The 14,265-nt window shown below is 58.8% G+C and overlaps 6 protein-coding genes across 6 annotated transcripts; 3 read left to right on the forward strand and 3 right to left on the reverse strand.

The window, feature by feature from the left end:
- Positions 1–3: 3 nt before the first annotated feature.
- COLE_05261 (uncharacterized protein) lies at positions 4–538 on the forward strand (the record flags this gene model as incomplete). The annotated part of the gene is made up of 2 exons (XM_065626401.1): positions 4–448; positions 495–538. 2 exons carry the CDS (start codon positions 4–6, stop codon positions 536–538), a joined length of 489 nt encoding a protein of 162 aa, XP_065482342.1.
- Positions 539–2,583: 2,045 nt separating this feature from the next.
- COLE_05262 (uncharacterized protein) lies at positions 2,584–6,212 on the forward strand (the record flags this gene model as incomplete). Its single annotated transcript, XM_018424872.2, has 8 exons — positions 2,584–2,617; positions 2,682–2,823; positions 2,871–3,040; positions 3,084–3,279; positions 3,336–3,769; positions 3,810–4,754; positions 4,801–6,057; positions 6,103–6,212. The coding sequence occupies 8 exons, from the start codon at positions 2,584–2,586 to the stop codon at positions 6,210–6,212; spliced, it is 3,288 nt and encodes a 1,095-aa protein (XP_018276415.2).
- A 1,112-nt stretch (positions 6,213–7,324) lies between these two features.
- Positions 7,325–8,422, reverse strand: COLE_05263 (uncharacterized protein; the record flags this gene model as incomplete). The annotated part of the gene is made up of 3 exons (XM_018424104.2): positions 7,325–7,665; positions 7,858–8,253; positions 8,329–8,422. 3 exons carry the CDS (start codon positions 8,420–8,422, stop codon positions 7,325–7,327), a joined length of 831 nt encoding a protein of 276 aa, XP_018276416.1.
- A 347-nt stretch (positions 8,423–8,769) lies between these two features.
- COLE_05264 (uncharacterized protein) lies at positions 8,770–10,469 on the forward strand (the record flags this gene model as incomplete). The annotated part of the gene is made up of 4 exons (XM_065626402.1): positions 8,770–8,846; positions 9,022–9,744; positions 9,782–10,202; positions 10,257–10,469. The coding sequence occupies 4 exons, from the start codon at positions 8,770–8,772 to the stop codon at positions 10,467–10,469; spliced, it is 1,434 nt and encodes a 477-aa protein (XP_065482343.1).
- A 934-nt stretch (positions 10,470–11,403) lies between these two features.
- Positions 11,404–11,750, reverse strand: COLE_05265 (uncharacterized protein; the record flags this gene model as incomplete). Its single annotated transcript, XM_018419966.2, has 2 exons — positions 11,404–11,632; positions 11,668–11,750. 2 exons carry the CDS (start codon positions 11,748–11,750, stop codon positions 11,404–11,406), a joined length of 312 nt encoding a protein of 103 aa, XP_018276418.2.
- Positions 11,751–13,662: 1,912 nt separating this feature from the next.
- On the reverse strand, positions 13,663–14,241 carry COLE_05266 (uncharacterized protein; the record flags this gene model as incomplete). Its single annotated transcript, XM_018419704.2, has 1 exon — positions 13,663–14,241. The coding sequence occupies one exon, from the start codon at positions 14,239–14,241 to the stop codon at positions 13,663–13,665; it is 579 nt and encodes a 192-aa protein (XP_018276419.1).
- Between the last annotated feature and the right edge of the window lie 24 nt (positions 14,242–14,265).

The following is a 14,265-nucleotide window of genomic DNA, read 5'->3' on the forward strand; positions in this document are numbered from 1 at the left end:
ACGATGATCCATCGGAACGTGACTGAATCTATTCGACCGATCGACCGGTGGTCGGTGGCCGGTGGTCGGCCTCCACCTGTCTTGTTCGGTAACGGAAGCAAATCGCGTCGATGCGTTGGCATCTGTCACCGCGGTCACCATCTGCGTCATGAACGCGAACAATCGCCATTCTTAACTCACCTACACTCACACGCTCCTTACTTTTCACGAGGCCAGAATGGTGCGTTGCTGCTCCTAGGATCCCAGTGGCGCCGCGTGGCGTGTTCCGCCCCAAAGCCTCGGACAAGCTCACACCAGCCAACTGCTGCCGACATTAAGCGCAAGAACGCCAACTTTGCCGCACGCGCGGCGGCGGGCAAGCGGACCACGAGGCCAAGCAAGTCGCTCCAGAGGCGGGGGGCGGCCAAGTGGGTCATTGGCGCCATGCTGTTCCTCGCTGTCGGCGGAAGTGAGTTGGCTGTGGTTGTGGCTGAGAAAACGGCGGCTAATTGCAGCGGTCGTTGAGATCATCCGTCTGATTGTGTACGGAACTTTGTGAGCTCGACATGATGTCGGCGCGGCCGACACGGCGCGAGAGAACGAGATCCGAGAGCCTCCGATGGCGCGATGATGAGGCTGGGGGGAGCAGGGAGATGGGAGATGTCGATGCTTGTGCAGATGATTGGAGACGAGAGACGCAGATGACAGACGCAACCACAGCGACAGTTACGTGTAGCAATGATGCATTGGACCCTATCTAGTACAGTGTCCCCGCCCCTTCAATCGACACGAACCACGGGCAGAGCCAAGACCCGCGCCGAAATCCATGGGACGTGACGCCCGAAAGCGATGGTTTATCCCTCACACATTGAAACCACTGGCCGTGGTAGCCCGGCTAGCGGTCTTCAGTGGTGGGGAAGGGTGTGGATGAGTAGAAGAGACTGCTGACGACGCGTGGTAGTAAAAGCTACGCGATATGTTAGTGAACAATCCCCTTCGCCCTCTTCATCGCGACGCTGAACGATCGTTGAGATATTAATGGAATCAAGATGCATCTGTACGTCAGCGATCGTTCAAGAAGATCGTGGAGAGGAATTGGGTTCAGATACCGTTGAAGTGGTACGCGCATCTCCGAGGAGAATAGCACAGTGTGAATACGATTAGAGCTTTGTTTTTCATCATAGATGATGGATCTGGATGGACACTCACTGTGATAGCAGGGAGACGAGACGAATGTCTGCTCGAGATCAGATGCGCGCACACCTGCACGCGCTCCGAGATGCCGAGCACACCCTGCGCCCCCCAAAACGGTGGACACGACGGCGTGCCACAACCCAAGACGGGTCACGGCAAGAAGCCTGGGCAGCACTCTTCCACGGGTTGACTCATGCGAGACCAATCGCCAGCAGAGGCTGGCGGAGGGCACCCCGGTGAGCCCGTCTCCGCGCGCGGCGGCTCGTGAGAGTGCCAACGCGCGAAGCGGCCGGGGTTAGCGCCCTCCTGGAAACGGATCTAAGAACCGCGGGTTGGTTGGAGGGGGAGGGGGAGGGGGAGGGGGAGGGGGAGGGGGAGGGAAGAGAAACTGGAGCTAGATGTAAGCGTGCATGCCTCTGAGACGGAGATGGGGGGGGGTGAAGGTGATGAAGAGCAGCAACAGGAGGATGGGCGTAGAGGTTGTTTTTATGGCGGGAAATTTGGGTGGAGGTGGGGAGTGCCACGGGGGTATATTGCCGCATAGTGCCGGTTGGTGCGGTGGTGTGTGAGGTGTGCGTCAGCGTAGGCCGCCCACGGCTGTACGGTGGGTGACAAGCCACGCGCCACCCAGCGCGGATTATTATTAGTAGTGAGCAGGAGACGACGCGTACTTGCAGGCCTACTATAGAGATTGACCATGACTCATTAGCTCATTAGCCGGGTTCTAATGACATTCCTATCTCATTTCACCTTGACATAGTCACACCTTCCTCGCAGTATCCCAGTCTCACTGTGCACTACGCTCCACGCCACGGTATTACGCTGAATCCCAACCATCGCTCTCCAAGAGCTCCAGATCACCCATCAGCCTCTTGTCGTCACTCACTATCTCTCCCTCCTCCATCGTCCCCTCTCTCTCTCACACTCTCATCCATCCCAACCCGTTCATCGCTCCCCGCTCTCTCACCCTCTCCCTCTCTGAGCATTGTCCTACCCCTCCACCACTCTCGCCGTTCTCCATTCCACCCCGCCGTGCAATCCTTGCCATCAACTCCCCCGCACGCACGCACAGCTTCTCCACAGACCCCGCCTGAGTCTTCATCCGAGGCCCGTCACCTGGTTGCATCTCCCAACAACCGCGATCTGGTTGACTGGCTGGCGTCTACTCCCCACCCTTCCCCTTTCCCCTCCCACCCCATCCTCGCAGTACCCAAAAGGGAGTGACTCAGCATGGTAAGTCAGACCCTTCCGTCTGCCGCCATCAGTGGCCAGACCTTGGCAAATGCGCACGCCCCCCCCCCCCCCCCCCCCCCCCCCTCTCGCAGTAGCCGCTGATACTTGACACAGCAGCTTGAAAACAGTCCCGGCAACGAAGTGACGGACATCATCATCGACGAGAGCCCAGCACCAATGGAGGTCGAGGAGTTGCCCAATGTCCGCGATGGTACGTTGTTGTTCGCCATCCCTCTCATTCCATCCCCCGATCCCATCATGCTGACCCATCTCAGCCGAGGCGTTCGCTGCCAAGGCCATGCCGGATCTCGGCCTCGAGATCGAGGACTTCCAGTCCCAGACGTGGCGGCTCGACAAGTGGAGCCAACAGGATCGGCGCAAACAGGGGCCAGAGTTCTCATGCGGCGGGCACAAGTGGTACGTTGCGCTCGTGCGCAGGTGGCTCCGCAACAACTGACGCGCAGGCGGATCCTCCTGTTTCCACAGGGCAATGCCAACGGCCAGCCGAATGACATGGTTTCCGTCTACCTCGAGTACGCCAATCCCAAAGGCGCGCCCGAAGGTTGGCACGCATGCGCGCAGTTCTGTCTCGCCATTTCGAATGTAAACCACCCAACCCTTCACATCTCTAGCCGTGCGTTGCGACCCGCGCCCGCGACGACGAACGCTAACCGAAGCAGACGCCCATCATCGCTTCGTCGCCGAGGAGTGTGACTGGGGCTTTACGAGGTTTGCCGAGCTGCGCAAGCTGTACAGCCCTGACCCTGCCACTGGCCGCACCCGTCCTATCATTGAGAACGACGAGGTTGAGATCACTGCCTTTGTGCGCGTACTCAAGGACCCAACAGGCGTGCTCTGGCACAACTTTGTCAAGTGAGTGCCACACTGGTCCTCCGGTCTCGATTTACGTGGGTGCTGACGACATGCAGCTATGACTCCAAGAAGGAGACTGGCCACGTCGGACTGCGAAACCAAGGCGCGACTTGCTACATGAACTCTCTCCTCCAGTCGCTGTACTGCACCAACTACTTCCGCAAAGCCGTCTACCAGATACCCACAGACAACGACATTCCATCTGAAAGCTTATCGCTTGCGCTCCAGCGTGTATTCTACCACTTGCAGACGTCAAACCAGGCGGTCAGCACAACCGAGCTCACCAAGTCGTTTGGCTGGAAGTCGCTCGATTCTTTCATGCAGCATGACGTGCAAGAGTTCAGCCGCATTCTCCAGGACAAGTTGGAGGAGAAAATGAAGGGCACTCCAGCCGAGGGCGCTATTCCTCAACTCTTCAAGGGCCAGATGAAGAACTATATCAAGTGCATGAACGTGGACTACGAGTCAAGTGTCACGGAAGATTTCTACGGTGAGTGGCGACAACAATGGAACATCCAGCTGACATACAGACGTCCAGCTCACAATCAAGGGTATCAAGAACCTGCGCGATTCTTTCAAGGACTATGTTTCGGTTGAGACTCTTGACGGCGACAACAAGTACATGGCCGAGGGCTATGGTCTGCAGGACGCCAAGAAGGGTGTCATTTTCAAAGCCTTCCCTCCCGTGCTTCACCTCCAGCTCCGCCGGTTCGAGTATGATGTGGACAAGGATGCGTTGGTGAAGATCAATGACCGCCACGAGTTCCCTCTTGAGATTGACCTCGCCGAGTTCCTCGACGAGTCGGCCGACCACTCCGTCTCGCACGTGTACAAGCTCCACGGCGTGCTTGTGCATTCCGGAGATTTGCACGGCGGACACTACTTCGCACTCATCAAGCCCGAGGCTGATGGGCGGTGGTTCAAGTTTGATGACGACCGCGTCACTCCTGTTACGGATAAGGAGGTGCTTGAGGACAACTTTGGCGGCGACCTCGTCAACGGTGTGATGCCCGCGCACCAGCGCACGCAGGCTCGTACGCTGAAGAAGTTTACCAACGCCTACATGCTTGTTTACATTCGCGAGACGGAACTCAGCACAGTGCTCGCCCCCTTCACCGAGAACGACACTCCTCGTCATCTCAAGGAGCGATTGGACGCGGAGCGCGAGCAGATGGAGGCCAAGAAGCGAGAGAAGGACGAGCAGCACCTTTATCTGACGGCCAAGATCATTACGGATGACGCTTTCGCCAAGCACCAAGGCTTTGACCTGGCTTCGTTCGACGATAAGAACATGGGTCCCACCGAGCTTCCAACATTCCGTATTCTGAGGGAGGAGACCTACGCCAAGTTTAAGCAGCGGATTGCCACATACTTCAAGATTTCTGAGCGTGACTTCCGCCTCTGGGTCTTGGTGAACCGCCAGAACAAGACAATTCGTCCTGACGTGCCCATTCAGGAGAGCGACCACCAACAGAGTAAGTATTGGTTGTTGGGTGCCACTGGTGCTGCAGCTGATGCCAGCGATGGACTTTATCCGCAACAACATGGCGGCACGGGCCATCGACCTCCGGTTGTACCTGGACTACAACCCAGACCAAGCCAGATTCGCGGCGCAGCACGCGAACCCGCACAACCCGCCCATCATGATTTTCCTCAAGTGGTTTGACTGCTCTAAGCAGTCGCTGTTCGGTCAGGGCAAGGTCTTCGTCGACAAGAACGACAAGGTATCGGTGCTCTACAACATTATCCAGGAGAGAATGGGCTGGCCGTCATCGACGCCGATCAAGCTCTACGAGGAGATTAAAGCCGGCATGATTGAATCGATGAAGGTCAACAAGACGTTCCTGCAGAACGAGATTCAAGACGGCGACGTGATCACCTTCCAGGTTGAGAAGACGCAAAAGGAGATTGACGATCTCGAGGCGCAATCGCTGTACTCGAGTGTTCCCCAGTTCTACGACTTCTTGCAGAACCGCGTGCGCGTTCAGTTCCATCCTCGTTTCGAAGATGCTCCAGGAAATCCGCCCGACTTTGAGATCGTCCTGAGCAAGAAGATGACGTACGAGGTCATGGCGCAGCGTGTTGGCGATTTCCTCAAGCACGACCCCCTCAAGCTGCGATTCACGTCGTCCAATCCCACGAATGGCCAGCCCAAGGCCATTGTAAAACGCTCGCTGAACCAGAGCGTTGCCGACATAACCCAGACCAATTATTACAGCCCGCAGCCCAATGTCGTGCTCTACTACGAACTTCTTGACATTTCGATCATCGAGCTCGAGACGAAGAAGTCGCTCAAGCTGTACTGGATGGGACGATACAACAAGGAGGAGGCGGCTCCGACATTCTTGTTGCCCAAGACCAATACGTTCGACCATGTCGTGGAACAGTTGCTGCGCACCATTCAGCCGCAGCCTGGAGGGTCAGGTAAAATCCGTGTCTTTGACATCTCGAGCAACGGGCGCGCACAGCGAGACTACGCTGGAAGCGAGATGATTGGCAACCTGCCAGAGCCTACCGAGCTGTACGCCGAGGAGATTCCTATGGAAGAGCTCAGCGCTGGCGACAACACGAAGATCGTGCACCTCTTCCATTACTCGAGGGACCCCAGCAAGACGCACGGCGTCCCGTGCCGCTTCGTGATCCGCGAAGGCGAGCCGTTCTCAGAGACGAAAAAGCGGATACAGGAACGCATCGGGGTGTCAGACAAGGAGTTTGCAAAGTACAAGTTTTCGCTTGTGCAGTCGCAGGTGTACAAGCAGCCCTCGGTGGTCGAAGAGAGTGAGTATGGTGATGACTTCCGCAAGCGTCTCGACCTGACGCCAGACGATGTGTTATTCGATCACAAGTGGGCTCCTGATGACGCGCTCGGCTTGGACCACCTCGACAAGCGTCCCAACAAGGCAAACGTCGAGAAGGGTATCGTCATGCGTTAGTTGGATTGCATTGCAAGCCGCCTATTCCATTCCCCGCAGCATCCGACGTATACCGTTTTCTTGTCGTTCCTCTGCCGCCTCTCGACCCGACCTGTGTAGCCATAGGCATGGGACGAAGATGGTGCCGTCAGTCGGTTTCATACCCCCGGCTGGGTGTAGATACGGTATGGTCGGAGGAGGGTAACTGTTTGTACTTGAAGCGATGAGTCTATGTCTCGGCTGTGGTGGTTCCGCACAGCATGGCTGCATAGGTGTCTGAAGCCGTGTTCCCCACCAGCCGTGCCAACTAAAGTAGCCAGCCGGAGCCGCGCCAATTTTGCACAGTCCTACAACGCTTGGTTCCCACCTAATAAGCTTACAGAACTGGGGTACTGAGAGTAGATGCTGTGTACACATCGACTTCATGACTCCAGGCGCCCAAATGTGTTTCTGTCGGCATTGTCGGATCCGGGATTTAGGCCCCGCACTCAAGCCAGCTGCCAAGTCGCCGTTGTGTCCGGCAATTTCTTGAAGCTGGCACGCGTCTGAGTCAGAGTGAGACTGGGAGCAACGCAGCGCAGCGTCCATAGCGTGCATGTACAGACTTACCCTCTGAACCGGGCCAGGTGGACATGCATGCCGAGTCATGCAGCTTGTGCGTAGCTCCCCGATTGAGACTAACGATTTGCGGTGACGGCGATCGGAGGGGAGGGTGGCGCGACACCGCGTGGGCAGGTGAGGGGTGCGAGCGGTGCGAATGTGGTGAGGGTCAGTGCCGGCCGTAGCTGCATCCCGCGTGAGTCAGTGACGAGAGCGATGGCGATGCATGGCGGTACGGCGATGGCGATGTCAATGGCGATGGCGCGGTGCAGCGATTGCGACAAAGCGTGTCGATCGCGATCTGCGATCAGATCTGCGATGCTGCATGGCGCAACGAAAACACCGACTTGCGTCAGAGGCGCCACCGTTAGACGCCTAGCTGAGTCGGATCGTCGGAATTGTTCCGGCCGGTCCGCGTGGCTCATCTGCCCGCCGCGTCCGCGTCCATGCGTGCCATCAATTTGCGTGCCGCAGTCATCAGAGATGCAGGAGGTTACATGGTGCATGGAATCGATGAGGGGTATGCTACAGTGCTACTTCTTCTTGGTCTTGCGCTTCGTGGGGCCGGCGCCGGCAGCGGCGGCCGTGTATGAGGGGGGAGCGGTGTCGGGGGGTGACTGGGGTCCGGCGGTCGTGGCGGCGGCAGCGGCGGCGACCGAGGCGGCGGCGGCCTCGGCCGTGTTGCCAGCCTTCATCGACTTGAGCATGGCTGCGACGGCGGGAGGCACGAGCTTGCCGGCGGCCTGGGCGGCCTCCGCGGCCTGCAGCGCCTGGGTCATGTTGGGGGGAAGGGTTGGGGTGGAGGTTGAGTCCGAGATTGTCGCCATCTGGACCGGGAGGCCGAGGAGCCTGGCGCGCACTTGCAGTCGCTTTTCTGATTATTAGCTTGGTTCGCGGAACTAGTGGGACTGCTCTCTCGATCGGCAGCGGGGAATAACAGCGGTGACGCTGGGACCATTGGTACCATGCACCCGGATCCGCCATCACAGTCGGTATTGTTCACCCCGCTGACCACCCATACTCCACGTCTCGTGCCATCCTAGGCCGTCCTTTGAGATGCACTCACCCAGCTCAGCCTTGACACGGCCGACATTGAGAACGGTCTCCCGGGTGTCCTCTGCCTTGGCCATCTCGGTGGCAGTCGCGAAGATGATACCACCCCATCCGGGTCGGAAGGTGTTCGCCTCGGCGACGACATCAACGATCTCGGCCTCGAGCTCCTTCTCGGCGAAGTCGAATCGGGCCATGGTGTCGTCGCCAATAAGACCGCGCTGATGAAGATTCTCCAGCGCGGCCTTGTCCTCCTTGACGCGCCAGATTCGCTTCACGTCGGCCGCGGCGCGGGCGAGCAGAGCACTTTTGAGCATGCTCTCTGGCACGGGCGGCTGCGCGGCCACCAACGTGGTATAGATGTCGCGGGCAGGATGCGGGGGAAACCATGACTCATACGACCGCTTCTGCGCTGCATGTAAGCCATGTTTCAAGTAAACCTCGTAATCTCGTTTTGTGTTGAGAGGCAGAGGGAAAGGTGACCTACCAGCCTGCTTGCGGCGATACCATCGCGAGAAGACGACGAAGAGTGAGATGAGTACGGTAAAGTACGCGACTGGGACTGCGAGAGAGGTGGCCATGGTTGCGCTGGTGTGGACGGTGGGCGATGAAGACCTTGAGACCTATATAGTGATGTGGCGAGTCGAGTCAACAAGAAGTCGTGATGAAGGGAGCTGGGAGGAGAGAGAGGAGTCGGAAGCCTCCGAGGAGTCAGTCGGATGGCGAATTGGGCCGCCCTAACCGCCCCCCTCCACGCAGCTCGCCACACCCCGCTGCTCAGTTCGACTCAGCCATCTAAATGAGGGGATTAATTAGGTTTAATCAAGACACATGGCATTCCTCGATCCGATCCACCCGACTCGGGACTCCCATTTCATCATCTCCCTCCCATCTCCATCCCGAGCTTCATAGCTCCTCCAGGCGCGCAATGAACCCCTCCCTCGACTCAGACAAGTTCGACGTTGTTGTCTTGGGCACCGGCCTCGCTCAAAGCATTGCCGCGGCGTGAGTTGGCGTCATGCACCCCGGGTGCAGTGCAACTCGACCGGCTTGAGTGCTCACGCGCCATCGTAATCTCTCCCTCCGTTCATCTCACCCGTCCACCATTATCATATCAATCCCCGCCCGCAAACTCGCCCGCATCATTCACTCCCACACACACACGCAATTGTCAATGCAGTGCTCTTGCAAAGGCTGGCAAGTCTGTGCTCCATCTCGACCCCAACGAGTACTACGGTGGGGAGCAGGCGAGCCTCACGCTTGACGAGCTAGAGGCTTGGGCGACTGAGCGCTCATCCTCCTCTGCCCCCGCCACCTCGATCTCAACGTATGCCGCGTCGCAGCGCGTCGCCTACTCCTCAGCGTCAACCACACCACTCTCCCCTACCCTTCAAGCAGACAGGAGGCGATATGCGCTCTCCCTCTTCCCGAGCCTTATGCCATCGCGCGGCACTCTCATTGACACGCTCATCTCCTCTGACGTGTCCAAGTACGTCGAGTTCAAATTGTTAAACGGGGTGCACATCTCCTCGTCGCCCTCTGGCTTCCAGCGCGTGCCGGGCTCCAAAGAAGACGTGTTCAAAGACAAGAGCATATCCCTGCCCGAGAAGCGCAAGCTCATGAAAGCACTCATGTTTGCTGGTGGCGAGTTTGAAGCTGACCCTCTCCTCTCTGGCAGGGAGGCGGAGCCGTTCCTCACCTTCCTCAAAAGCGCGTTTGGATTGAGTGATAAATTGGCACAGGCCCTGGCCTACGCCCTCGCCTTCGCGGGCGAGACCGAGCCCACGCTCCCCTCGCTGCGGAGGGCGAGGCGATACCTCCGCTCCATGGGGCGGTACGGGCCCAGCCCATTCCTCGTGGGACAATACGGCGGCGCCGGCGAGGTCGCGCAAGGCTTTTGCCGGTAAGTCGCATTCGCCACCGCATGACGCTGACGCCAGCGCGTGCGCAGTCTTCGGCGGGACATACATTCTCGGACCCGAGGGCGCGCCGTCCATCGAAATCGGGGAGGAAGTGACGCTCCGCATTGGCGCGCACCCGTCCCCCATCACAGCGAAGCACTTGCTCGCGCCGCCCGGCTTCCTCGAGGCCCCGGCGGTGGTGCGCACGAGCGCACACCTCATCGCGATCGTAACTTCGCTGCCGCCTGTGCTTGGACAGCCGGAGGAGGAGCTGGACGACGACACGGCCGTGCTCGTATTCCCGCCGGACGAGGGGCCGCTCGTGCGCGCCCTCGTCATGGGCGAGGGCACGGGCTCGTGCCCCCGCGGCCAGTGGGTCGTGTACCTCTCCGCGGACGCCGACGCGTCGGCGGATCCGAAGGCGCTTCTCGAGCCGTACTTGGCCCGCATCGCGGCAGATGTGGCTTTCGTCGCCGCGTATCTCCAGCATCACCCGGAGCCGGAGTCGCAGGAGACGAAGGAGAGCGGGGAAGAAGGCGCCGCGGAAGGCGCCGTGTCTGACCCGGCTCCCTCTGGGCCGGTAGTGATGCTGCGCCCGTATGCGGGCGCTCACACGCTTACCGAGGGGCTGGATTACGAAGCGCGCGAGGCCGCGCGTGCGTTCCGTGCCATTTGCACAGAGGCGTTCTTTCCGGCCGCCGAAGAGGAGGAGGATGAGGACGAGTAGATGTCGGCTGTCGATTCACTGTATCATATTGTATGGTTGCACAATTGCATTTGCATTTGGAGGGTCAAGTCCTGGCGCGGCGAATCCTGGCCCGGTCAGGAGGGACGCGAAGGATGTGGACGTCAGTCGCCATGGCTGCAGACAGTTGAAGTGGCAGCTGGTCGGGAGGGCGAAAGAGCACGAGGTGTAAGATAGGGAGGGCGGTGAGTGCGAGCATGAGAATGCCCACATGCCCGATGGTCCATTCAATTCCGGCTTGCCTGCCTTGTGCCGTTTACCTTACTTGCAGCTGCCTTGTGCCGTTTACCTTACCTGCAGCTGCCTTCTGCCTTCTGCCTTCTGCCTTCTGCCATCTGCCATCTGACAGCTGTCAGTCATTTCAACGCAGAAATAGGAAATCATGGATTTCTTCCTGGTGACCATAGCCAGGCACGGTGGCATTCATGTACCAAACAGGCCATGTCGTCCACGTCACATACGACTGTGAGCACCGCGGCGACGGCCGGTGGCGAATCCACCCGCCCCTTCGCCATCGTCAGCATGCACTTCAGAGACCTGCTGCAACGGCGCTCGCACCGCTCCTGGAGTTTTGAATGCATTCACCATCCCCGCTCCTCTCATCCGTTTGCTGCGGTGGGTGCCCGGGGACGAGATGATGACTTGGGAGCATAGGAGACGATGGAGGGCATGGCAGAAGCGGTAAAACATCGCGAGCGCCTGGCGGGGTTCACACTTCGCAGGCAACGGAGGGTGCACATGCACCAGCAACGCCTACCACGGATATACAGACATAAGCGGCGTTGCATCGGCCCAACACGCGCTACAAAGGAATATCTAAAACGAAGCTCCTGCCGACTCCCCCAAAGCCGCTGTCGCTCGACAGCGTATCGAAAGTGCTGTGCTGTACCAGCTTGCCAGCTGCTGCTGGCGTCGCTTACGCGCCGAAGCCGTAGAGGGTACGGCCCTGGCGCTTGAGGGCGTACACAACGTCGAGCGAGGTGACAGTCTTGCGCTTCGCGTGCTCGGTGTACGTGACCGAGTCGCGGATGACGTTCTCGAGGAAGATCTTGAGGACGCCGCGCGTCTCCTCGTAAATGAGGCCCGAGATACGCTTGACACCGCCACGGCGCGCGAGACGGCGGATGGCGGGCTTGGTAATACCCCTGTGTGTGAGCTTGTCTCGTATGCACAAACGCACTGGATGTTGTCGCGCAGCACCTTACGGTGGCGCTTGGCGCCGCCCTTGCCGAGGCCCTTGCCGCCCTTTCCGCGTCCGGACATTGTAGTAGTTGGTTGGTGTGGTGGGGTGGGGTGCCGAAGCGGAGAGAGTGGTGGAGTGGAGTGGTGATTATGATGATGAGGGGGAATAGACGGGAGGCGGTGTTTAAATATCCTCCGAGGCGGTGGCGAGAGGGCGAGCGGGGCGACGGTGGCGGGGTGACGGGTGTTTTGCGCCGTGGCTCGTCTGCATCGATTGATCTGATCCACCGGTTGTGCCTGGCACTTTCCCCACCCAGGAAGGGGGGCTCACGCTGCGCACGCGGGAAGCGGTACGTCAATTCGCAGATGTCGATGGGGATCAAATCAGTCACGTGATTGATCTTGATCACAGCCGAGGTTCGATCAAGCGATGGGAGGCCGTGCCATTGGGCGAAATTTGATGCACAGCGTGATTAGGAGAGAGCAAATCCGTCCTGATCATGATCTTGCTCGCTGAAGCTGAAGTGGGAGCTTCTGAGCACTTTCGGCCTATGCCAATGACAGCTTATTGCGCACGCGGTTGCGGTACTGTACACCTGCCTAATTGGCGGAAACCACACCGAAGTTGTCGAGTTGTCGAGGTCACTCTAGTTGTCGACGCCTCATCTTTGCCATTACCCCGCAAACCTCAGCCGCAATCCAGCAGATTCTGAGCGCGCCTGCCCTTAGACCTTTGGCGCCTCAGCGCAACGAGCTGGCATGCATTAATTACGTATGAGATGCCACATTACTGGCTTATTAGCTTATTAGATTATCTGAGGCGATGAAATGGCGGATAAAACGGCTGATCACAAGATACAGCGATCGATTCCTATACGATGGGAGCGCGCTCAGAGCATTCCATGACGCTCCGTCCACTTCCTCCTGTCACGGGTAGAACGAGGCATGGGCGCTGCGAGTCTGAGGAGGTTGGCGTCTCGTCTCTCCCCGGCTCTGGGCAAGTTCAGCGTATCGCCAGAGCTCATTCCGCTTGTACTGACACCGGCGAGATCGTCAAGCTCGCACTGGCGCTAACAAGCAACACGCCGACTCACCGAAAAGGACAGCTCTCGCCGAAACACGTGACATTGCGCAGTCCTCGGCTCATTCCTCTACATCAGACTTGTGGCCATAAGCCATTCAGGCGACTGCGCTTCTGACGGTACAGAGTTCCAGCACGCGTGGACAATGTCGGTGGATGAACAAGCATGACGTAGACGTGGCATTTGGATACCACGGCTCCGCGTTCCGATGTTGTTGACGCCGCGCACCGCACAGCCGCGGCAACTCGGTGGAATGAAACTACGGGGAGACGCGTCTTCATGAGGGGAACGCGTCTGATTTCGTTTCATCATGTTTCTGGGTGTAACTTACGTTGTTTGCTCGTCACGCTGCACCACGACATGGGCTCGTCCCTTGAAATGAAGACTACTCCCCCGACTAACGGTGCTGACCGACGCCCAAAAGGTACTGCAAATGGGGCCTAACTTGGACCGCGAACCCAACTCCCCCACTTCTCTTCACGCTGTACCTGCTCGACGCGTTGTTTACATTACGCCCGCCAGTGGCCAATAAAACGTATGTCGACAACAAGCGTGTTGTGGTACGTGCCTCAAACTCACGCCGCCCAAGACCCCGCTGACGCCGTATCGCTGACAACGCGGTCTTGGCTGCTTGGCGGCTCCCACGAGCACCGAGGTATGCCCGCGCCCACCGCGCTCCTTTCCGCCCCTCACCCCCTCCCTCAGACACCCTCCCCACACCGTGCCTCGTTGCCGACCGAACGATAGAGTGCCTGCGTCACGCAGCCGGAACTTACCACCTCACTTGACCGCGGTGTCGTACTACACGAGGAACGGGGGCGGGATGTTCGGCGCGGAGCCGAGAAAGCAGGCGCGTCAACGTCTTTGTTGATGCGGATATGGATTGGGATGGCGCGGATTGGTGAGGGGATTCACGGGGTGTACGTTATGCGTGGGAAGGATACGGTGCAGTGCTCGGTACCAGTGGCGTGGGAAGGAGTGGGCAGCTGACTTGTGGCGAGTGGGAGAGTGAGAACGGGGAGTGGGACAGAGGGAGGGGTGTGGGAGAGTAAGAGCGGGAGAGGGAATGAGATAATATTGGAAACCGGAAACCGAGACACAGTGACAGACGGACAGCAGAGAGAGAAAATAGAAGAGCAGGTGGACAACAGAGAGAGCAAAGAGAGACCAGAAAGCAAGAACCGAGAACGCACCGAGGGGTCTGAGACGTCGAGCTCGCAGGCACCGATCCCACCGATCACACCTGACCGACGACGAGGCTGCGTCAGCTGCGCACGACCAAAGCACGGCCTTGGTTTGTCACCGCATCCCAGCACGGCACATGACTTGGGCATGCTATACGCAGTTTCGCAGCTTCTCCGTTTAGACGATGTTCCCAAGAGTATGCAGTTTATGTACACAAGCAGAAATCGCGGCGCCGCTTGATCGCGCTTGAACGCGCTTGATCTGGTGGTGGGAAAATTGGCGCCCGTGGCGCCTGATGGCCTCATGACCTGCAGGTCTGACCGCGTGCG

Source organism: Cutaneotrichosporon oleaginosum, assembly GCF_008065305.1.
Source record: "Cutaneotrichosporon oleaginosum strain ATCC 20508 chromosome Unknown ATCC20508_contig04, whole genome shotgun sequence".
NCBI classification, from domain to species: Eukaryota; Fungi; Basidiomycota; class Tremellomycetes; order Trichosporonales; family Trichosporonaceae; genus Cutaneotrichosporon; species Cutaneotrichosporon oleaginosum.